This window comes from Notamacropus eugenii, chromosome 1 (genome assembly GCF_028372415.1).
Source record: "Notamacropus eugenii isolate mMacEug1 chromosome 1, mMacEug1.pri_v2, whole genome shotgun sequence".
NCBI lineage: Eukaryota > Metazoa > Chordata > Mammalia > Diprotodontia > Macropodidae > Notamacropus > Notamacropus eugenii.
This window is the reverse complement of record NC_092872.1, coordinates 441297748-441321241: the sequence shown is the minus strand read 5'-3', so window position 1 is coordinate 441321241 and position 23494 is coordinate 441297748. Positions and strand designations below refer to the sequence as shown.

Here is a 23494-nt window from a genome sequence, read left to right as displayed (position 1 = left end):
TTTGTTGGATGGAAGTGAACTGCTGAATAGCCCTCACAGAAGGGCTTTACATTCAGCAAAAAGTTCAGCAAATGTGAAATTGAATTGAGTATTTCTGATTCTCCCTGCTTCCCCCCTACCATCTTACATCCATCACTTAGATTAAGGGCTTGCAAAAATTAGGGGCCTAACAAATGTTTGTCTATTGAATTGAGTTGAGAGAATTTTAAATTTAAACCCCAGTCCCTGGCAGTAGGGAGAACGATCAGCAATTTTTAAAAATAAATGTTTTTGGTTTTTTTCTCAAACTCCTGCCTGGTATAAAAGAAGCTTCCATGTTTCTGAATGCTCTATGTTTAAGATGCAGTTAGTTTGATCTGATCATAAGCAAAAGAACTAAGAGGAGGAAAATGGCAGAAAAGCACTCCAGAGATCAGATGGTGAAACAAGAAGGGTAATGGTGTTTATTTAGAAATGACAAGCTCCCTTCCCCGCCTCTGGCTTTGCTTCAGTTTTTTGTTTATCCCTAAAGTCTGGATGGAGCTACTGTGTGCTCTGCTATTTTTAGCTCTGGCTAGCTGGCAGGCGGAGGTGGTCCTCCTGCTAACTGTGAGGGGGAGATGGGAATTTGCTGAATTAGACTCCTTGTTCTGCTAGAAGAGACTGGTAGACTTTTACTCAACTACAGGCTTTGGTGGTAGAAAGTGCAGGTCTGATACTGATAACTTGGTGATCTTTTCTTTGGACCTATACCTAATCTTGACTACCTCTACTAAAAGGGATTGCATCACTGTGAGTCAGATCTGTATTTTCTCTTCTCCTACAGAGGGAGGAAATTTATTATGCAAATGCCTGGAAGTTGTATATGAATCATTCATTCATTTAACAATTATTCATTAAATGCCTAGTATGAGCATAACCCTATGTTAGGGGTTTGGGAGGGAAAAGATTTAAAATGGATCCTGACCTAGTCATCAAGGGCCATATCTTTTCTTGAATCAGAGTTGAAATCAAAGTTAAATTTGCAAAGAGACAGTGTAACTTGGTAGGAATCACACCAGATTTGGAGTTCAAAGATCTGGGTTGGAGTTTTGGCTTTACCACTTGTTAGTCATGTGACCCAGGACAAGTTAATTCATCTGTTGGAGCCTCCATGTCCTCATCTGTAAAATAAATACAGGAATAATATTTTCATAAGGAAGAGTGGTGTAATGGATAGAGAATTGTTCTCTGAGTTAGGAAGCCTTGAGTGAAAGCTCAGCTTCTGACTAGGACTAGCTGTGTGGCCCTAGGCAAGTCATTTCAGGCCAGGCAACCCTTCAAGAATTCAAATCACAGCAAAGATGCTGAGCTGCTTTGATTGAAGAATGACCTCACCTGTAGAACCCTATACTGACAAAATCATAAGTCCAATAAAGATTTTAAAAAATCAAACCCACCACCACAACCAGCTGCACTGCCTTCCTCATAGGGTTGTTGTAAAAGTGCATTGTAAACAGTAAAGAATTTTAGAAATAGAGGTAGTTAATGTTCTTATGACTACCTCTGACTTCATCCTTGTTCCCAATTCAGAATCTGTCCTTAGAAGCCAAGAATCCTCTGGGGGTTGCTAGGAAGGCATTATGTTTGTTAAAGAGAGAGAAAGGTTCCAAAGTGTTTCTTGGAATGAATTCTTAGATCAACTTTCCCTGATCAGAGAATCTACACTTAGTAGTCAAGATTTGAGGTTGTTTTAAGGGGATTTCTTTAGGCCCCTGATTTTTTTTTTAAAGCAACCATTCTGCAAGTTAGGAATTTAAAGGCCATATAGTCCTGTTCCAGGGTGTACCTACAATGTTGTGGGCCTTCAGGATATACTAAATGATATTAAGAAGTACATAGACACACATACATACACACATATGCATATATGTGTATCCATACCTACATACATATTCAAATATTTTGTAGCAAGAGGAAAAGAGAGGGTGATATGATCTGATCAAAGTTTTTTTTTCTATTGGCTTTGATGAGACAGGACACACTACTGTTTTTCTGTCCCTGGATTTTTAGTCTAATTGAGGACAAACTGCAAATAGAAAGACCCTCAAAGCTGTTGTCTATATTCTCTTTATGAGAATCACGGTGTTACAAAAGAAGAGCCAGAGACTGAAGTCAGAAATTTACGAATTTATTGTATGGATGACAAGTCATTTCACTTCTGTGGACCTGATTGTCTCTTCTAAAATGATGGGATTAGATTGAATGATCTCTAAGGTCTCTTCCAGCTCTCACATTGAATGTTCTAATATTCAGTGTCCCTTCTGGTTCTAATAATTTGCCAGGTAACCCTGGGCAAGTAACTTAATCTTTCTCAGTCTCTGTTTCCTTATCTGTAAAATGGGAATACTAATAGTATCTACCCTCACAAGGTTGTTTTGAGGTTCGAATGGGATAATACCTCTAAAACCTTTCTGAAACCTGAAAGCACTTCAAAAATATTAGCATTTTCTTATCATTCTATTAAATTGTTAACATTTTTATAGCACTTTCAGATTTTATTATTATTATTGTTTGAGGGGCAGTGATGCAGTAGATAGAGTGCTGGGCCTGGAGTCAGGAAGACTCTTCTTCCTGAGTTCAAATCTGGTCTCAGACATTTACTAACTATGTGACCCTGGACAAGTCACTTAACCCCTGTTTGCTTTAGTTTCCTCATCTGTAAAATAAGCTGGAGAAAGAAAGGCAAACTACTCCAGTATCTCTGACAAGAAAACCCCAAAGAGGGTCACAAAGAGTTGGATAGAAATGAAGTGACTGAACAACAATTGTTATATTATCTATTATTATTACATATTATAATGTATATTATATATAACCTATTAATGATCCTAGTGTTCTGGGTGTCCAGTGTAGACTCTCATTATTGCTATTTTTAAATTCTGAATTATACACTAAAGGGAATTGGGGATGGTGCTATTTGCAACATGATTCCTCTGTTCCTTTGTGTTTTGGGAAGAAAAAAGTGCCTGTAGTCCCTTGACATTATCAAGGAAACACACCTGGGGGCTGGCTGTCTTCATCACTGCGGCTTCAGGTTCCTATGAAATCGATGCTTCAGCCACAAGTTCATCCAACAAAAGGCACCAACGTCACCAAAGCCTGGAGCTTCTCAAGGGCACCTGAGGTTAAAAAAAAAAATGAAGTTAAGGAGGCTTGTTTATTCCCTCTGTACTCTCCATACTGATCTACTCCATTCCCGCCTCTCCAGGGGACTGGTTTATGCAGAATATTGGACAGTGGACATTGACAGGTGCAGGCCCACCAATGAAGGAGGTTCTTTATGAGAGCTGAGGTCACAGAGACCAATCCTGTGAACATTATACAAGCAAGACTCCCTTGGGGAAGCTAGGATTTCACTGTCTTTGAGCTCAGAATAGATTATGCCTGCCATTACTCAGCATGTGGGAAGACAATGTTTATGCTAGTAAATTGTATGTCAGATAACAATAACAATAAAAGAAAAACAAAAAAGTGCACTGTGAGACTCTGACATAATACTATCCTCTAGTACTTTAGGGTTTACAAAGCACTTTATAGTCACAATCTCACTTGTCACTCACGACCATCCAGTAAAATATATAGAATAAACGTCATTAGCATCTCCATTTTTCAGATGAGGAAACTGAGACACAGTGAAGTCATTTGCCCAAGACATACACCAAATAAATGAAAGAACCTTTGGATTTCAGAACCAGTGCTTTTTCTGTATACTAAACTGCTTCTTCTCCTTTCCCCCACAAGAAAACACACACACACACACACACACACACACACACACACACACACACACACACACATTGTATCTGCCTGTGGAGGCATCTAATGACACAATGGGTTGAATGCTGGGCCTGAAACTGGGATGATCTGAAGTGAAATCTGGCCTCAGACATTTACTAACTATGTGACCTTGGAGAAATTATTGAACCTCAGATTGCCTCAGTTTCTTCAAATGCAAAATGGGGATTATAATAGCACCCATCTGGCAGAATTGTTATGAGGATCAAATGAGATATTTGTGAAAAGTCCTTAGCATAGTGTTTGGTACATATAGTAGGCACTATCTAATTATTCTTTGCCCTCATCTAACACTTTGCTCTCTACATAGCACAATACAATTTTGCTGACCTAGAAATGTTAGATACTATTCCCACTACTGGCAATATTCCTCTGAGAAGATCCCCAGGAACACTTAAAGAAACAATTCAATCAGTAGGTATTCATTAAGCACCTACCATGTAACAGGCACAGCTCTAGGCACTAGAAATACAAATACCACAATTTATTATGTTTCTTTTAATAGCAAAATATTTAGAAGTATCTCTTTAACATTTGACATTGTTATTTTTAAACATCACTTTGCAGGAGCTTAGATTCCCACATTGTATCTTACTTCCTGTCATCATATAAAGATGCCACAGAGCAGGTGTGTTGCCTGTAAACACACCCACAGTACCAAACAAATTGGACAGACATTTTAATAGCAGCTCAATAGATCACTGAAGTCAATTGCAAAATACATCTCTCCCAGCATTTACTGTGGCTGCTGGTGCACAGATGGAGCAAGGTTTGGGACAGGTCTAGAAACTGCTCACTCTGGTTGTTTCCGTGAAACAAGAAAAGGAAATACTTAGAATATTAGTACATGGAAAGGTAGCCATAGCCTTTATAATAGAAGGTTTGAATATGACTCATAGAGAATTAGAACTAGAAAGAACCCTAGAACCTAGATTGGGGTGGGGTCAGGGCTTAGAAAAAAGATAGGCACCTAAAGGGACATCAGAACAAAGAAGCACAAGACACTGTTCTTGCCCTCAAGCAAAATTCAGTCCAGTTGGGGGAAATAGATCATACATTTAAACACAACTAGTAAAAAAATTAGTGATACAGGAGTCATAAAGACAATAAATGCTATAAAAGCTCAGAAGAGAGAGTATCGAGGGTTATTGGAGGAAGTAGGATTTGAACTGACCTTTAGGGGAAGGGAGGATTTTGAAGAGAAGAGAGAGGATGAATATGGACCTTCCAGGCAGGAGAAACTATGGGAACAAATATGGGCATAATGTGTTTGGGAGATAGACAGTGGATCAGTTCTGCTGGAGCCAAGATCTCCAGCCCCAGAGAGTAAAGGATGAACCCTTTATCTTGGATACCAATCAGATATACCTATCTAACTTTGGATATGCCAGGAACCAATGTTTCTATTCTAATCTCTCTTATGGGTCACATCTATTTTTAAAGTCGATGAGGTATTAGAAGCGTTATTCCTAATTATTCAGAAATTATTTGTAGGAACAATGAAAGGAGAAATATGGTGTAATAGAAAATGTACCTGTTAAGGAATAAGAAAACACAGGTTCTGGACATGATTCTGCCACTTGCTACCCATTACCTTGTGGATATGATGTCAAAGGAGGAGGGTTTGGACGCTGACTATGCTATTTACTATCTAGGCCACAGATGACAGATGTATGACTCTCAAGTGCAGCCAGCACCAGATTAAAAGGTAATTGAGAAATATTTAACAAAATTAAAAAATATAATAAAACATAGACAATATTAGTATGTGGTTTTCTAAGTCAATATGTGGCCCACAGGGATCCTTAGGTATGGTACATGCCCCCACTTTTCTCTTCAAGTATAACAGCATTGATTGAGGTGACTGTGGCCAACTCCATTTACTTCTCTGGGCCCCAGTCTTCTCAGCAGTTAAATGTAAGTACTGAACTAGATAATCATTAATATCTTTCAGGCCTTAATCTTATGAGTACTTTGATCCTAAGTCATTTCTCTTCCCTGGACCTGATCTGTAAAACTAAGGGTTCAAACTAAATGGTCTTTAAGGTTCTTCACAACTTTTCAAGGCAGCTAGATGGTTCAGTGGATAGAGTGTTAAGCCTGGAGTCAGGAAGACCTGAGTTCAAATTTGACCTCAGCCACTCAGTAGCTGTGTGACCCTGGGCAAGTCACTTAACCTCTGTTTGCCTTAATCCACTGGAGAAGGAAATGGCAAACCACTCTAGTATCTTTGCTAAGAAGACAACTGAACAACACAATTGAACGTAAGAGTTGTACACAACTAAACAACTCTATCATTCTGTGATTATGCTTTCTAAATCTTTTCTAGCTCTCATGTTCTACGTTCTATGACCTATTGAAAAATATCAGCCTTCTCTGCTTTTAAAGGTATTTCAACATATAAAAGCACATCTTTATGAGTTATGGACTTTATGAGTTAGTTACTTGAGATTACGTCAGGGAACATAGGAATAGGTAACACCTGCCTGGAGGCGGGGATCCGGCACCCATGACTTTCAGCAGTCCCTTTATTACTCTGCTCTATGATTTCAGAATCTAGGTCCAAGTGCCGTCCCAGATTTTTCCCTATAGCCAAATCTTCAGTCATCACTGGGCATAAGGAATACTTACTGTACACCCTGTACCAGAGCTGCATCAGCTTTTCTTTTTCAGCTGAGAACCTCTGATGAAGCATTGCCACAGCTGATCCAGCACTTTGCAAATATCAGGAAGATAAAGGGGTAAATATTAACCAGGAAGCACGTGGATGAGCAGAACAGCTGAGGATTACCTAACTGGATGAAAACTGATAATATAAAGGGATTGTCCTTTGCAGGGCAAAATCAAGAAGGCTTTAAGGCTAGGACTGGCTGGAAGATGGATGGCTTTTCATTTGAACAGTTTTATATAAATACATAAATAAACATATACATAAAAAAAAGAAATATGGTGTTGGGTATGGTATCTGATGCCTGTGATTCCTGCTCCTGGGGAAGCTTGTGGATCACTTGAGCTCTGGAGTTTTAAGCTGCATTGGGCTGATCTGATCGGATGCCAATAGTAAGTCTGGCACTAGTGTAATAAAATGTAGAAAACAGAGGAACCACCAGGTTGCTTAAGGAGAGGCAAAGAGACCTGGGCTGGAAATAAAGTGGGTCAAAGCTCATCAGCAATTGAATTGGGCCTATGAGTGGCTACTGCACTTTCAGTCTGGGTGATATAGGGAGACCCAATCTCAAAAACAAACAAAAAACAACGCCCAAAATATGATGTAATGGAAAGAATACAACTTAAAATTAGGAAAATCTAGTTCTACCTCTGGACTCTATCACTCACCATGACATTGGGCTTCCCTGGCTTCCTTCAAGTTCCAGCTAAAATACTACCTTTGTACAAGAAGCCTTCCTTAATCCCTCTTAATTCTAGTGCCTTACATCTGCTGATTACTCCTTTTTTCTCCCCCCAGAAGTATTTGCTTATACATAATTGTTTACATGTTGTCTTCCTTATTAGACTGAGCTCCTTGAAGGCAGGGACTATATTTTTTGTCTTTCTTTGTATCCTCAGCACTTAGCACAATACCTGGCACAGAGCAGGCACTTAATAAATGGTCGTTGACTCCCCGATTTTCCTCTGCTTCAGTTTCCTCACCTATAAGATGAGAAAATTGGACCAGATGATCTCTAAATTCCCTTCCAGCTTTAAAAGTAGGTGACAAACTAATACCATGCAACATTTTGACGTTGTTTCTCATGATTTTCCACAGTGTATTTCACATTCCAACCAAACTAGACTATTACTGTCTACTCCTAGAACGTGTCCTACTCACTCCAATTCCTGTGACTTTGCTTATAGCATTCCCTTAACCAGAAACATCTTCACTGTCTTTGCTGGCTAATTTTTTGTTTGTTTGTTTGAATGTACTTATTTTATTTTTTTTATTATTTTACTTTTCAGTGTTCTACAATTACTTTCATATATCTTAGATTTTCCCCTTCCCCCTCTTTTCTTTCCCCCTCCCTCCCCATTCCCTCCCTGAGATGGCATACAGTTATATATAGGTTCTACACATACATTCCTATTAAATACATTTTCCCCTTAGTCATGTTGCATAGAAGAATTAAAATGAATGGGAGAAATCATAAAACAAAACAAAACATAATACAAAAGAAAATGGTCTGCTTCATTCTGTGATCAAATTCCAAAGTTCTTTCTCTGGATGTGGAAGGCATTTTGCCTTAAGAGACTATTGGGAATTTTTTAAATCCTTGCATTGCAGTGAAGTACTAAGTCTGCCAGAAAAATTCTTCACACACTGTGGTTGTTGCTGTGTACAAAGTTCCCCTGGTTCTGTTCCCTTCACTCAGCATCGGTTCATGTAAGTCCTTCTAGGCCTCTCTGAAGTCTTCCTGTTCATCATTTCTTATAGTGCAATAGTAATCCATTACATTCATATACCACAATTTATTCAGCCACTCCCCAGTTGATGGGTATCCCCTTGATTTCTAGTTCTTTGCCACCACAAAGAGAGCTGCTATAAATATTTTTATACATGTAGGACCCTTTCCCATTTTTATGATCTCTTGGGGATACAATCCTAGAAGTGGTATTGCTGGGTCAAAGGGTATGTACTTTGCTGGCTAATTTTCAACTCAGCTATTAAAATCCAATTCAAATTGTGTCTGAAGGAAGTCAAAAAGTCATAGATAGAATCAGAGTTGAAAGCTACCTTGGAAGCCTCTAATCCAAACCCATTGTTTCACAGATGAAGAAACTGAGGCTAAGAGAAGTAGAAGTGAATATGCATTTATTATGTACCTGCTATGTGTCTGGCATTGTGTTAAATGCCTTATAAATGTAATCTCATTTGATCACTCACCTGGGAGGTAGGTGCTTTATTTTCTCAATTTTATGGTTGAGGAAACTGAGGCAGACAGAGATTAAATGACTTTCCCCAGGGTCACACAGCTGGTAAGTGTCTGAGGCCAAATTTGAACTCAAGTCTTCCTGATTCCAGGCCCATTTACTGCAACACTTAGCTACCTAGGTTAGATGACTTACCCAGGGCCACACAACTATTGAGTCTCTGAAGTAGGATTTGACTTTGTCTTCTTCCTTCCAGTCTAGCATTGCATCCATTGTGCCACTTAGCTGTATCCTAAAGTACTTCCCTCAGTGGGAGATGAACCTGAAGTACCTAGGTAAAAACCAGGAATCTTAGCTATAAAATCATATTGGAAATCTTCCATGATTTCCCCCCTCAATTACACATAGCACTTTTCTTCCCTACTCTCTGGTGCCCTTAACATAGAGCATTCTGTATTACGGCCATCTATGTGTCTTATCCCCCTCCTGGAAGGTGAGCTCTATGAGGGCAGGGGCCATGTCTTACCAAACTTTGTATCTCCTCAACACCTACCCCAATGTTTTGTTCATATCAGTATCTTACTACATGCCCAATGTAGAAATCAAAAGATCTTAGAATTGGAATAAAATCTCAGAAGTCATTTAGTACAATCCATGCCTAAATATGAATCCCTTCTGTGGTCTTTCACTTTACACTTGAAAACAAATGTTGGGTATCTCACAGCTTCCCTTCCTGCTTTCAAAGTCTGGGACTGTTTCTCCTAAATTCTTCCAGCATTATTCTCTGAGGCACACAGTAGATGCTTACAAAACATTTACTGAATTGAATTGGATTGACATACATTGTACTTAAAGTCAAAAGCACCCATTTATTCTCTAATTTGGTTTCCTCAGCTTTAAGCTCTTTGCATTGCCCGGTGGTGCAGTGGATTGAGCACTAGACCCAGAGCCAGGAAAACCTGAGTTCAAATATAACCTCAGACAAGTACTAGCTGACTGACCCAGGGAAAGGCTTTTAACTTCCGCCTGCCTCACTTTCCTCAACTGTAAAATGGGGATAGTAATAGCATCTACCTCCCAGAGCTGTCATGAAAGATATTTGTAAAACACTTAGCATATATATAGTGCTCTGGAGGAGAAGTGAGGCTGGCGACCTGCACAGCCCTCCCTCACTCAAAACAAAGTCAAGTGCAAGTCATGTCATCATTTCTCTGATGGCGTGGTCTTCTTCGGCAACAAAGGATGAACATACACAATAAATACTTGTTCTCTTTCCCTTCCCTTGAGGGCAGGAAGTATGTGTCATACTTATATGTCTTCCCAGAAGCACCTACCACTACACTAGGGCACACTTTTTGAAAAAAAAAGTGATGTGGACATATATGTGAACTTTTTTTTTTATTTCCAGGATAAGGATGATGATGATGACAACCACTGACTCTACTTAAAACTACAGAGGTAAAGAATAAGTCTCAAATTAATGAATTGTGACTTTGTACACTTAATTTTATTGAATTAAATAATTTACATGTAGACCTCTATGTGCCACTCTTCATTAAAGTCCTTAGTACTCTTTAGTATCCCAAATTTATTTTGAACTTCATAAGTATAGCAAGACCCCTTTGTGCTATATTCTGGTGCTATGTGACATAATTAATGTCCACCTTGCTGACTGTTACATCAGACTTTTACCATAGGTAGTCATTACATTTTGAGGGACACTTTACTTCTCTGAACCTTAGTTTACTCATCTGTAACTTGGGAACAATAATACTTGTGCAATCTACTTCATAGGGCTGTTACAAGGAAAGCACTTTGTAAACCATGAAGCACTCTATAAATTTGAGCTAGTATCATAATAAACAAATCCATGGAATATAGAATTAGGTTATTACTTGGTCGCAGGATATATTTGACTTCATAACTATTATTGAATTTAACATGGCTTATATTTCAGTAGGGAACACAGATTCAGCAGAAACTTTCCTGTACTGACATGTACTTCCAGGGCTCATGGTCTGTTTTATATGAACAAATAATTAGCTTCTTTCCATTCCTACAGCCACTACCCCAGGCTGGTTTCTCATTACCTCTTACCTTGACCAATAAAGTGGTCTCTTCTTACTTCAATGCATCCTCTATACCACTACCAGATTAATAGTTCTAATATACAACCATTCCTGTAATGCTTTTTTGCTGAAAATCCTTTAATGATACTCCATTACCTACCCAATGAATGAATCAATGAAAAAGTATAATTAAGGAGTTATATGTAAAACACTGTGCTAAGTGCTGGGGATGAAAATGGAAAAAGGAAGAAGTTTGCCGTCTAATTAAGGGAGAAGACATATGGAGGAGGTTTCCATTTGCAAGTAGTTGGAAAGGCATTGTGGCCTTTAAGGTAGGACAGCAAAACAAATGGTAATTTAGCACCTTCTTAATGGTATTTCCATTGATAAAAATCATATCTGTTTCTGATGTTGACTCATCTGATAGTGCCAAGGTCTTTGGTGGTAAGAACTTAGTATCTTTGGCTGCTGAGGAGGCAGGAACTGCAGCATCTACTGAGGCAGTGGCTAGGCTGAATCTCCATTAGGGTTGCTCCCCTGGATAATGGATGCTAAGAGCAGCCTAAAAGCAGAGTGAGAAGGCTGGGGAACTGAGGCGCTGCTATTACTTTTCTTTGACTGTACATCTGGGAGGCAGTCAGTGGTTGTTGGAGGGTGTGTGTGTGTGTGTGTGTGTGTGTGTGTTTGTGTGTGTGTGTGTGTGTGTGTGTGTGTGTGTGTGTGTGTGTGTGGTGGTGGTGAACTCCTTTTCCATAAGGATTATTTGATTGAATAATGGCTTTTGGGACCAGGCTGGAAACAAGGCAGGTGTTCAGGCCAACATCATTATTCCTCTATGTTTGTACTTTATGCTCTAGGCAACTAGGCTATTTCCTGTTTCTGGAACATAAATGGGGTCAGAGGTCATAGAGGATTTAGAACTAGATAGGACTTTAGAGATTATTTTTTTCCCTAACTGCTCAATTTACAAATGAGAAAACTAAGCCTCTCCATCCCTCCTGAAGTGACTAGCCCAAAGTCACACAGGTAATAAATAAATGACAGAACCAGGAATGGAACTGAGGTCTTTTTACTTAAAATCCAGTGCTCTTTCCATTATACTTCATTGCTACTCACCCTCTCCCATTTTTATTCTGCATCTTTTTATGCTCTTGCTGTGCTTTGCCTTTGGAATGTCCTCCCCCAGCATCTCATATGCCAGCAAGGCTATGCTTAAGATTCCACAAGCTAGGTTTCAGTAGTAAGTGAACCGAGAATTACCAGAAGTTAGACTGGTTTTCAAAGAGGCAGAGGAACTAGAGACCAAACTGCCAACACTTGATGTATTATGGAGAAAGCAAGGTAGGTACAGAAAAAAAAAATTACTTCTGCTTCACTGACTACACTAAAGCCTTTGACCATGTGGCAAGTCCTCAAAGAGATGAAAGTACTAGATCATTTTACTTGTTTCATGAAGAACCTGTGTGCGGATCAAGAAAGAACAAGTAGAACCAAACATGTAACAACCGATTTAAGATTGAGAAAGGAGTGTGACAAGGCTATATATTGTCAACTTATTTATTTAATTTGCATGCAGAATATATGTCATCTGAAATGCCAGGCTGGATGAATTAAAAGCCAGATTAAAGTTACCAGGAGAAATATTGACAGTCTCAGGTATGCAAGTAACACCATTCTGATGGGAGAAAATGAAGAAGAAAGTGATGAGGGTAAAAGAGGAAAGTGAAAAGGTTGGCTTGAAACAACATTAAAAACAACAATAACTAAGATCATAGCAAGTGGTTCTGTCACTTCCTGGAACATAGTAGAAGAAGTAATAGAAGCAGTGTCAGAACTGATATTTTTAGGCTCAAAGATCACTGCATGTGGTAACTGCAGTCATGAAATTAAAAGATGCTTGTTTCCTGGAAGGAAAGCTATGGCAAATCTGGACAGCATACTAAAAACCAGATACATCATTTTTGCCAACAAAGGTCCATAAAGATAAAGTTATATATTTTTTCCAGGAGTAATATATGGTTGTGAGAGTTGGATTGTAAGGAAAGGTGAGCACCACAGATTCAAAGCTTTTGAATTGTGGTGCTGAGAGTACCTTAGATCCAAGAAGATCAAATCAAACAATATGTAAAATTGACTCAGACTATTCTTTGGAAGGACAAATACTGAAGATGAAGCTTATACATTATGGCCACATAATGAGAAGACACTATCTTTCCCTAGGCAATCAACATGAGCTTGGACAGACTTTGAGAGATAGTAGAAGATAGAAGGGCCTGGCATGCTATGGTCCGTCAAGTCACAAAGAGTTGGGACATGACTAAACAAAGGCTCCCTTAATCTCTGTGGATTGAAATTCTATCTCTTCCTTTAAACTCTAGTTCAAATAATTCCAGGTTGTATGGCAAGAGGAGGTTATCCCCCAGGAGTTCAAGGATGCCTCCATTATCCATCTCTGACAATCATAGGGGGTTCTCTCTTAGTCATTGTTGGCAAGATTCTTGCTAGAGTCCTCCTAGGTAGATCCTTTACCTGGAAGATGGTCTTATACCTGAGAGCCAGTGTGACTTCAGAAAGGGTCGAGGAATAGTCGACATGGTGTTTGCTGTCCGACAACTCCAGAAGAAATGCCAGGAGCAGAGCAGAGGTCTATACACAACATTTGTAGATCTGACCAAGGCCCTTGACGCTGTTGGTCATGAGAGCTTATAGAAAATTATGTCAAAATTTGGTTGCCCAGAGAAGTTCATCAGCATTGTACATCAATTTCATAATGGCATATTTGCCCAGGTTCTGGATAGTGGACAATGTTCTTGTGCCTTCCCAGTCATCAATGGAGTGGAACAGGGCTGTGTCCTTGCTCCCATGCTTTTTTAGCATGATGTTTTCAGTCATGTTGTCAAATGCTTTCAATGAGGATGAACAAGGCATCAAGGTCAACTACCATAATGATGATAAGTTCTTCAATTTGAAAAGGCTACAAGCCAAGACCAAAGTGGAGGGAGTGTTGGTGTATGATTTTCTGCTTACAGATGATTGTGCACTCAGTGCAACCTCTGAAGTTGAGATGCAACAAAGTAAGGATCAATTCTCTGCTTCCTGTGCTAATTTTGACCTAATAATCAACACCGAGAAAATACAGGTGCTCCATCAGCCACCACCACACCATCCATACGTGGAACCATTGGTTACAACAAATGGAGAAGTTTTGAATGCTGTGGATAAGTTCACTTACCTTGGTAGTGTGCTTTCCAGGGATGTACACATTGATAATGAGATTGACACACACATTGCCAGAGCTAGCTCAGTGTTTGAGAGACTCAGAAGAAAAGTTTGGGAGAGAAACGGTATTAGACTTACTACCAAACTGAAGGTCTACAGAGCCGTTGTGCTGACTTCATTGTTGTATGCCTGAGAAACATGGACAGTCTACCAGTGCCATGCCAGGAAACTGAATCACTTCCATTTGAACTGTCTTGGAAAGATTCTCAAGATCACCTGGAGGGATAAGGTACCAGACACTGAGGTCCTTGCTCAAACTAAACTGCCAAGCATTAACACTATGATTCAGAGAGTGCAACTCCAATGGGCTGGCCATATTGCTCGAATGCAAAATATAAGCTTGCCAAAAAGACTATTTTGTGGAGAACTTGCATGGTGGTCACATGGAGGTCAGAAGAAGCAATACAAGGACACTCTCAAGAACTTCAGATTTGATTGTGGGACATGGCAGACACTGGCATAGGACTGCTCAGCATGGTGTGCGCACATCAGAAAGGGTGTTGTGCTCTATGAGCAAAGCAGAGTTGAAGCAGCACAAAGGAAAGATAGGATGCACAAATTTGGAGTAACCTTCTCAAATGTTCACACAAACTATGTGTGCCCAATCTGTGGTACAGCATTCCAAGTTCATATTGGTCTGATCAGCCACAGTCATACATAATGAAACTTCACTTTATCATGGTGATGTCATTTTGGTCCTCTTTGAGAACCAGTTCAAATATATTGTGTTCCAAGCTACTTTCATTGATCCCACCAAACAGAAGAGGTACCTTCCTCCTCTAAACTCTCCCAGAACTTTATAGTCTACCCCATACCTCAGCTGCCTTTTTACTCTGGAAGTTCCCTTCTCCCCTGTGGTCTTCTCATTGGAATATCCCTACTCTCCAATAACCCATTCATGAGTTCCTCCCAGAAACTGCATTTTGAGAAAGGACTCAGGTTAGTTAGGTTTCATTTCTCTCTAGCTCTACTTCTGATTCTCCACACTTCAGCACTGTGCCTCACCTCCTTCTTTACATGTTGTTTTCCCCATTAGAACGTAAACTCCTTGAGCATAGGGTACAATCTGTTGGGGGTTTTTTTGCTTGTATTTGCATCACTGGCACATAGAACAATGCCTGATATATGGTAAGTAAACACTGCTTGACTCCCTTCTTTTGCATATAACACCTTACTTTTTATTGATACTTGAATATTATTCATCCCTCTTACTGATCTGAAAGATCCATGAAGGCAGAAGCCATATCTTATTCAGGTCTGTAGATTCCATAATACCTAGTTTGACCAATGATGTACTGCATGGTAGGTACCCAATAAACGTCAAGTGAATGAATAGAAGTAACCCATTATACAATTTTGATTTTTTTCTTCTTCTGAAGACAGGGTTTGGTTTTGAATGGAAACATACAGAAATGCTATTCTGCCCTTCTTGCAGAAGCTCAGCACCTGCCACAGATACAATCTAATTCATCCATGCAATAACTCTGTAAAGAAGATAAGGGAAATATTGGTTCCATTTAACCAACTGGGAATAATTTCACAAAAAGATGGATTGATGTGACCAACGTCACAGAACTGAGTTGGTCTCAGAACCCAGATGTCATGATGAGATTTTTCAAATAGAACGAACCTTTTTTCACCTTTATGTATTATACGCATTCAATGCTACTAATTGAGGCAGTATAATTGAGTGGTTTTTAGATAGTTAAGAGTTTTAAGGGCTCTTAGAGACCATTTCATCCAACCCTCTCAGTTTATGGGGGAGGGAACTGAAGATCAGAGCAGGGGAGTGACTTCTGCCACACACTTCCTGACAGAATCAAGATTAGAAACTGAGTCTCCCAATTTCTAGTACATCTATCATTCCTATTTTCCACTATACTTTGTTACTTATATGAAGCAAAATAGGCATGAGATCTGTCCTGGATACATACCTTATACCCTCAAAGTATTCTTCTTTTTTGAAGGTTCTTTCTTGAAATACAGAAATTTCTTACTGGAACGTGGAATCAGGTTTTAAGGGGAAAGGGCATGATAACCCTTTTCTTCCTTTATTCCTTTTGTGTGCATTGAGACTGGGGAGCAGGGGCTTCAGAGCATTAGGTGCAAGTAAATCACCAGCTCCTATCAACAGTATGATTAGGAATAAGCTCGGGGGTGGAAATTTAGCCCCCCACCCTGGGTAGAGAATAGGCCTCATAGTCTGAAAGCCTCTTCCAGCCTGAAGAGCAGCCTACATGCACTTCATAGGATAATAGGATTTAGATTTGATAGGAATATTAGAAATCATCTAGGTCAACTTTCTTATTTTACAGATGAGAAAACTGTCCACAGAAATCTTTGGCAAGATCTCACAGATACTAAGCAGCAGAGCCTGGAATCCAAGTTCTCTGACTCCAAATACAGTGTTTTTTTCTATTTTGAGTTCTTGGTACTTCACCCTTCCTACAAAACCCGGTAATTTTGCAAGGCGCAGTAGAATACACGAAGGAGCCCTGGTCTTGCAGTTAGCACACCTGGGTACAAAACCAGCTCCGATTCTAGCTATGTGACTTTAGACAAGCCACTACACCTCTTTGAACCTCAGTTTCCTTATCTGCTAGATATGGACGATAATCATACTTGTACTATCTCCTAAGATTGTTGTGAAAAACAAGGTATAAACAGCTTGAAAAGCGAATTGTGTTATTGTTGTGAGGTGCTAATTCCCTGGGATCATGTAACAACCGCATTCTATTTAATGAAATTAACCAGGGCTTTGAGCTCCTGTGCTTGCAGAACTGGGACATCCTTCGCCTCCCCAGCGGCGGGTGCATCTCCATCTCGTGTCTTTGGTACATTCTCTGCATCCCGGAACGGTGTGAGTGTTCGGGAATACCGCTTTGGGAGGTAAACAGCAGCTGGGGCTGCTGACCCAGCGCTCCCCGCCCCCCACCCCATTGTTCGGCATGGAAGAACGAAAGGGGGTGTGTGTGTGTGGGAAAAGAAAAGCACTTGACAGTCCCTACCCTAGGCCGGGCTGGCTAGTTTCAACGAACAACGAGCATCACAACACACGGCCCGCACCCGGGCTGAGAAAACAGCGGACCCGGGGGTACATCCTTTGTTTGCAGCCCGTAAGCCCCGCAGGAAGGGAGACAGCTCGCGCCCCGTTAGCTCGTTCGCTCTCTTCGTGAACAATGCAGCGGCAACCACCGCTGGCCGGGGATGCTGGAGCTCGAGCTCGCGCCTCCCTCCCCCCTCCCGACGCTCTCCCCCGCCTCTCCTCGCTGCCGGCCTCCTTTGATTGGTCGAAGGGGCACAAAGAGGTCGGGAAGCGGCGTCGTCACGTGGGCTGGAGTGACCCAGGATTGGCGGAGAGGGCTCGTCGATTCCGGAGAGGAGGAGGAGCCGCCCGTGACGTAGCTCTCCTCCTGGGCCCGCCCGCCCGCCGGCCCGGCCGGCCGCCTGTCAGAGGGAGGCGGAGGGCGGGAGGCAGGGATGGTGCGGCTGCGGGCGGCGGCGTCTCCGTCTGCTTCTCCGTTCCGGTCTTTCGGCTTGACTCGTCTCGGCTGGGCTTGGGGCTGGACGCCGCGCTTACCTCCAGCGCCAGCGCGCGAGTGACCGCCGGACTGAATGAATGACCGGCCGGGGCCGCCGCTGCCGCGCGCGCCATGAGGAGCCTGCCCAGCCTGGGGGGCATCGCCCTGCTCTGCTGCTGCGTGGCCGCCGCCGCCACCTCGGTCCCCGCCTCAGCCTCCGCCTCCCCCGCCGCCTCTGCCGCCGGGACGGTCCCAACCCCCGCGGGCGGACGGGACCGCGCCCCCTCGCCTGCCCCCTCCCGAGCCGCCGCCGCCGCCGCTGGCGGTGACGGGGAACTGGACCGGGGTGCCGCGAAGCAGGTGGAGGAGCCGGCCAGTCACGCCCCCATCACGGTGAGCGCGGCCGCCAGCCCCGCGGCGGAGGGGTCCCCCGAGCTCGAGCCGGCGCCCGCGCCCCGCAGGACCGAGGCCTCCCCCACGGGCCCCAGCAGCGCCCTGACCACAGCACCCCCGGTCCTGATCCCGACCCCAACTTTGATTCGGACTACAGCGACCCCGACCGTGTCTGCGACTCAGACCGCGACCCTGACCTTGACCCCGTCTGTGCTCTGGAGCAGCCCCTCGCCTACCCCACCTGCGGACCAGCCTGGCCAGCCCGCCAGCCCCACGCCCAGAGGTGAGTAGCCGCCCCGCCCCACCCTGTCCCCCACCCTTCCCCCTCCCCTCCCCCTCTGGGGAGGAAGCTTCTGGTCTCCATCCCCGCCCCAGCTCAGCCAGGTGTCACCCCACATTTTTGCACTTGGTGCTTCTAGCCTCCCTAAAGCAGCCTCCGAGCGGCCGCTGTTCTTCCACCCCAAGATTATCTGGGTGCTGTCTTCAACCTCCTAAAGGGAAAGCAAGGAGAAGAGGAGGTACCCCAAGCTTCCCCATGTTTCTCCCATCCCAAAAAGAAAGAGGTCGTGTGGAAGGACCGTACGAAGTAACGTCTTCCCGACCTTTCTTGTCTCTCTTTTGGCCTTAGTAAAACGTCTTGATATTTTTTCCTTAAGGGTCATTTATTAAGCTTTTCAGGTAGTAATGATTTGGAAACACAAGCGAACTTTGGTGTTCCCGGGCCAGCGAATAGTTTCATCCTTTCTGAGCCATTTACTCCTTGGTGAGGATGTGAAAGATGCAGGACATGTATTCCCATCCGTAGTTCAGACGCTTTTGTCTCGGACACTGAATGGGGGCAAACTTTTGGTTCATGAATTTTGGCTGAGTTAGCGCTCTTTTCCATAAAGGGAAAAGATTATAAAAGACCTCCTTGCTCCATTGGTGAAAAGTTGTGTATCCAGGACCTCCAAAACCCTCAACTTTCTTATTCTTTTTTTGTTGTTGTTTATCTGAACTTTGGATCTGCATGTGACAGGTGGAGAAAACACTGAGAGAATCTTGTTTACAAACAGTGGGAAAGACTGCTCACAGAATAAAACCATAAGGATCCCAGTTGTTCAATGACACAGGAAGATCTTGTGGGTTAGGTGTGCTGATTAAAAAAATAGATTAAAAATCTTTTATGTTCTTTCTTTCTCTTTCTGCTTGCCTCTCCAACCACAAGTTTATCTAAATTTGTTGTTTGAATGATTAGAAGTCTAAGCAGGAATCCACATTTTCCTAAAAACCTGGTTGTTTATATTTTACTGTTGGTAATAGTAGCTTATATCTTTTAGTTCTGCATTTACATATATCATAAATGACATTTTCTCAATCCATCTTGTAAAAGAAATTTTCCTATGATAGTCAAAGAATATATTCTAGAAACCTATTATTTAAAACATTTTAAGATCATAGGAGCATAGATTTAGATCTGGGAGGGACATCAGAGATCATTTAATCTAGCCCTCTCCTGTTACAGACAGGAAACTGAGGCTGCTCCCGTCCAGAAATGACTTGCCAGAGATTCTGAAAATAATGAACTTCATTCAGTCTGGATCCAAGAACTGATCTTAAGTTCTCTGGTGTCTTGGTCCTGAGGGGGGACTAAAATTGAACAAGTGAGGTATAACTTTAAAGTTATTGTCTAAGACTACTTTAAAGAAGACTTTTCTGAATCCCTTAACTGCTAGTGCAGCTGTAGAATTATTTTTTTTTCATACTTTTGCCCTATTTGAGTTTTTACCAGTGCTTATAAGCATATGGCAGATCAAGGGTCTTGGCTTATATTTTTTGGACATTAATCTAAATGGGATTATAAATTTTTATTCACCCCTGAGAATGATTTCTCTCTTTCGATTTGTTGTATTCAAAGAGGGAGAATGATAGACTAGCTTAGGTTTATTTATGTAGTTTTTTTGTTTTTCCAGTATGCTTAGAGATGGATGACATGTTTGTATAAATGGACCATCCTTGATCCTGGGTATAAAACCTGATAGATTTCACGTTCTCTTGATCTCTGTGTTTGGAAAACACCTTGCAATTAACTGCAAAGTATTACATAAATAAAAGGTATTAACTATTATCAGCAGCCAAATTTAAACATTAGAGTGTCAGAAGAACTGGTTCCATCTCTGGGCTCTGCCACTTACTCTCTAACATTGGACAAATCAATTTGCCCTCTCCAGACTTCTTTTTCCTCTGTGATAAAAGGGGATACCCATCTTAGGGCCTTAAGGTTTGCAAAACACTTTATATATGCAATCACATTTAAAGGAAAATGAGACTGAAAAAGATTAGCTAAGTGATTTGCCTAGGTTCACATAGCTAGCAAATATTCTGAGACTGGATTTGAATTCTGGTCATCCTGACTCCAAGTCCAGTGCTTTATCATCAACTATGATACCTAAAAGCCTAAAATAAAGATCCTATGAAGTTGATTATTATAGGATTTAAAACTAAGGTAGACCTTAGTAATTTAGTCCATCACCCCCGTTTAACAAATGCAGAATCTGAGGCCAACAGAGATGAAGTGACTTGCTTCGAAGATACATAGGTAAATAATATTCACTTTACTAAAACTGTTGATACTATTTACAAAGGAAATTATATAGCAAGTATGTGAACCCATGCCCTCTCAATATAGTTCTCTTTCCATTACTCTTGTGAAAATACTGTGAAATACTTATGAAAGCACTGTATAAACATATAAACTATTATTGGATAAATGAAGGCCCAAGATTGGGAATTCCAGAAAAGAATCCAGTTTAATTAAAAATAATTTAGAATTGTGTTTTTATTTCTTTTGGTAAGTAAAATGGAATCAAGTAAAAATGATTCAGCATTATCTAGAATATTAATACACGGTGGACGCATAGCATGATTACCACTGATCATGAAAAACCTAAGTCACATATAACAAATCTTTAATAGCTCTCCTCTGCTTTAGAGACTGTGCATATCTGTGTAATTCATGTTGGAATATGAAAATGTAGTTAACTCTTAATGCTGAAAAGACTTGGGTTAGGTTAACAGACTTAGTTCCAACTGGAAAATAATGTAATCAGTTAGTGACTTTTCCTCAGGAGAGAGTACTAGAGATTGCCCAGTGGTCTGTTTCTAATAGAATGACAGTTGCCTGCCCTTGCTTAAAGAGAAATCTTGATTCAACTCAGGAAAGCTAGTTTGGCTTGCATTGTTTGTTTCCCTGTCTTCTAAGAAGATGGCTAAGGCTAGCAAATGCAAATTCCTGTTAGGGCTCACTGCCATTGGTAATATTCTTACAAAACTGTCTTTCGATTAGGTCTTAAGGCTACATTTTGAATGAATGAGAGTTTCTTTCCTTTAAGCCTATAGCTAAGAGCTCCTCAGTTAAAACCTGCTTTTATTTTCTGGGACACTGCTCTGCAAACTGAAACTAATTGCTCATCCAGCAGACACCATTCTCTTCCTACCAGAGCAAAACATCAGACTAGTTCATACATTTGAGAAGGGGAAGTAGAAGGCTTTGATACTAGAAGTCAATAATAATCACTAGGTTACCATTCAGGTCAGAGCAAGAAGATAGTGATGCAATTATGAATGCTTGTATTCTGTGAACTTGGAAGATCTTTCTATAGACAGAAATCTGAGGGCAAGTCAGAACAGGTTATTGTGCCCTTATAGGGCAGCAGAATTGCATAGATAAAAACAATATGAATTTAGGTGGTATAGGACTGAAGATTAGAAAGTGGTAGGTTGTCAGTCTCTTCCAGTACTATAGTTCTTAGATTATTTGTAGGCCATTATTTAGGCCAGAGTCATTCAAATTGTTTATCTGTGACTTGAGTTACAAGAAAGAAGTCAGTGTCTAAGCTGGGATTATAGTTCCAGGGTTTGGAAACCTAAATAGCATCATATGAGTGTAGTATGGTAGAAATACTCAGATAATGAAAGGAAAGGCCTACAAGTGCATGTCCTTTTTATCTGTGCTGGAAATGTTAATTTTATCCTAAAATTCCTTGCATCTTGGCTTTTGAGTCTCACTTGGCTAAGCTTAAGAAGAAGTGACCAACATTTAATAACTGAAAAATACGTTAAGGCCCTAGGAAACAAGGAGATAAAGAGCACTATGTTCTAAGGTACCTGCCAGCTCTCTGTAAACAAACTGTCATATGCAAAAGAGGAGAAAATTTGTATTGAAAACAATAGTGACTCAGAGTTTAATCTTTGAAATTTCTAGTGTTTTTCAGCTTTAGACCTCTTATAAAATAATTACCCCTACCAATTCTTTTCTGTTTGGGGATATTTTGTGAACCATAATGAAAAAAAAGTGCCTGAATGCTTTTGGTTATCCTTTCAAAAGGTTCTGTTGTGATCTGTGATGAATGAAAACATCATTTGTAGTCAACTTACTCTGGGTCAGTTTCAGTGTCCTTCCACAGCTATTTTTTGTGTCCTATCACTGACACAGGTGCACACAACTCTTGAAATACTTCGATCTCCTGACCAGTTGTCAGAGTAGTATAACCAGCTTTAAGAAGCTACAGTCTTAAGTTCGATGAATCGTTTCCAAGAAATTTTGTGGGTAGCCCACAGTCTACTACAAATATACAGGAAGAATAGGACTAGGCCTTTAGAGTTTTGATTTTCTTTAAGATTAATAGAAATAAAATGCTCATTACTTTAATCTCAGAATCTGTCACAGATATTAAGTCATCTCCTGGTACCCCAGTAAAAAAAGGAAACTAAAGTATCACTTTGCCTATTTTACTGATGTGTGTTATAGAACTTACTATTACTAAATTCTGTACTGGCCAGTTTTAAGAGAGACAGAATTAAAGTAAAAGCACAAGATCTTACTTACCTGAAAGACAGGAATATCAGTTGAAATGATTTAAAAATATATATATTACAGCCTTTTATCCTGTACATATCATCCCCTCTGGGCCTTAGTTTCTCCTTTATCAAAGGGAAAAATTGGACTGGCTTCAATTCAACAACTCAGCACATGTTGATGTGCACAATTCTATGCAGGGAGCTGAGGATGAAGAGAAAAAAGACAAAATAGTCCCTGCCATCATGGAGTTTTTTGTCTTGTTAATAATCCCTGTTCCCCTAATATCTCTCTCCTTTGTGTGTTCTGACATTCCCTATTCTAAGTTTCTTTCCAACTTTAGCATTCCTTGAGTTTCTTTCATGGCCATTGACTTTCTGTTTAGCTATGAGACAAAAAATCTTTCATTTGTTGATCCTGAGATATTACTGTAGATTCCTCTGTGACTTGATCTTTTTCATCCACAGCTTCTGGTTTTTTCTTTTTCTTATTTTAGCTAATTACTGCTCTGACCATTTTAGACAAAGGTTTTTAAAAATGGAGAGGATTAAATATCATAAGCTTTAGGACTGCATGCAAGTTGTCTATTAGAATCACTATGAAAAAAGTTTCCCAAACAAACCATTTTTCTTATCCCTGTGCATGTGGTATGGTGTTCAGTACTGCACATGATTAATTTGTTTCAGAAGAATAACCATAATCCTTTCAATGCT

The 23494-nt window shown here is 40.8% G+C and overlaps 1 protein-coding gene and 1 long non-coding RNA gene across 2 annotated transcripts in view; one reads left to right on the top strand and one right to left on the bottom strand.

The window, feature by feature from the left end:
* Positions 1-444: 444 nt before the first annotated feature.
* Positions 445-6531, bottom strand: LOC140519076 (uncharacterized). The gene is made up of 3 exons (XR_011972091.1): positions 6448-6531; positions 3021-3140; positions 445-1142 (listed from the first exon to the last, which is right to left on the bottom strand). It is a non-coding gene; the product is annotated as an uncharacterized lncRNA (long non-coding RNA).
* Positions 6532-17546: 11015 nt separating this feature from the next.
* The window catches only part of MEGF9 (multiple EGF like domains 9), a 120077-nt gene continuing 114129 nt past the window's right edge, over positions 17547-23494 (top strand). The window contains exon 1 of the mRNA XM_072631765.1: positions 17547-18227. Coding sequence (XP_072487866.1) covers positions 17684-18227 — 544 coding nt within the window. The 5' untranslated portion in view covers positions 17547-17683. The remainder of the gene's footprint in view (positions 18228-23494) is intronic.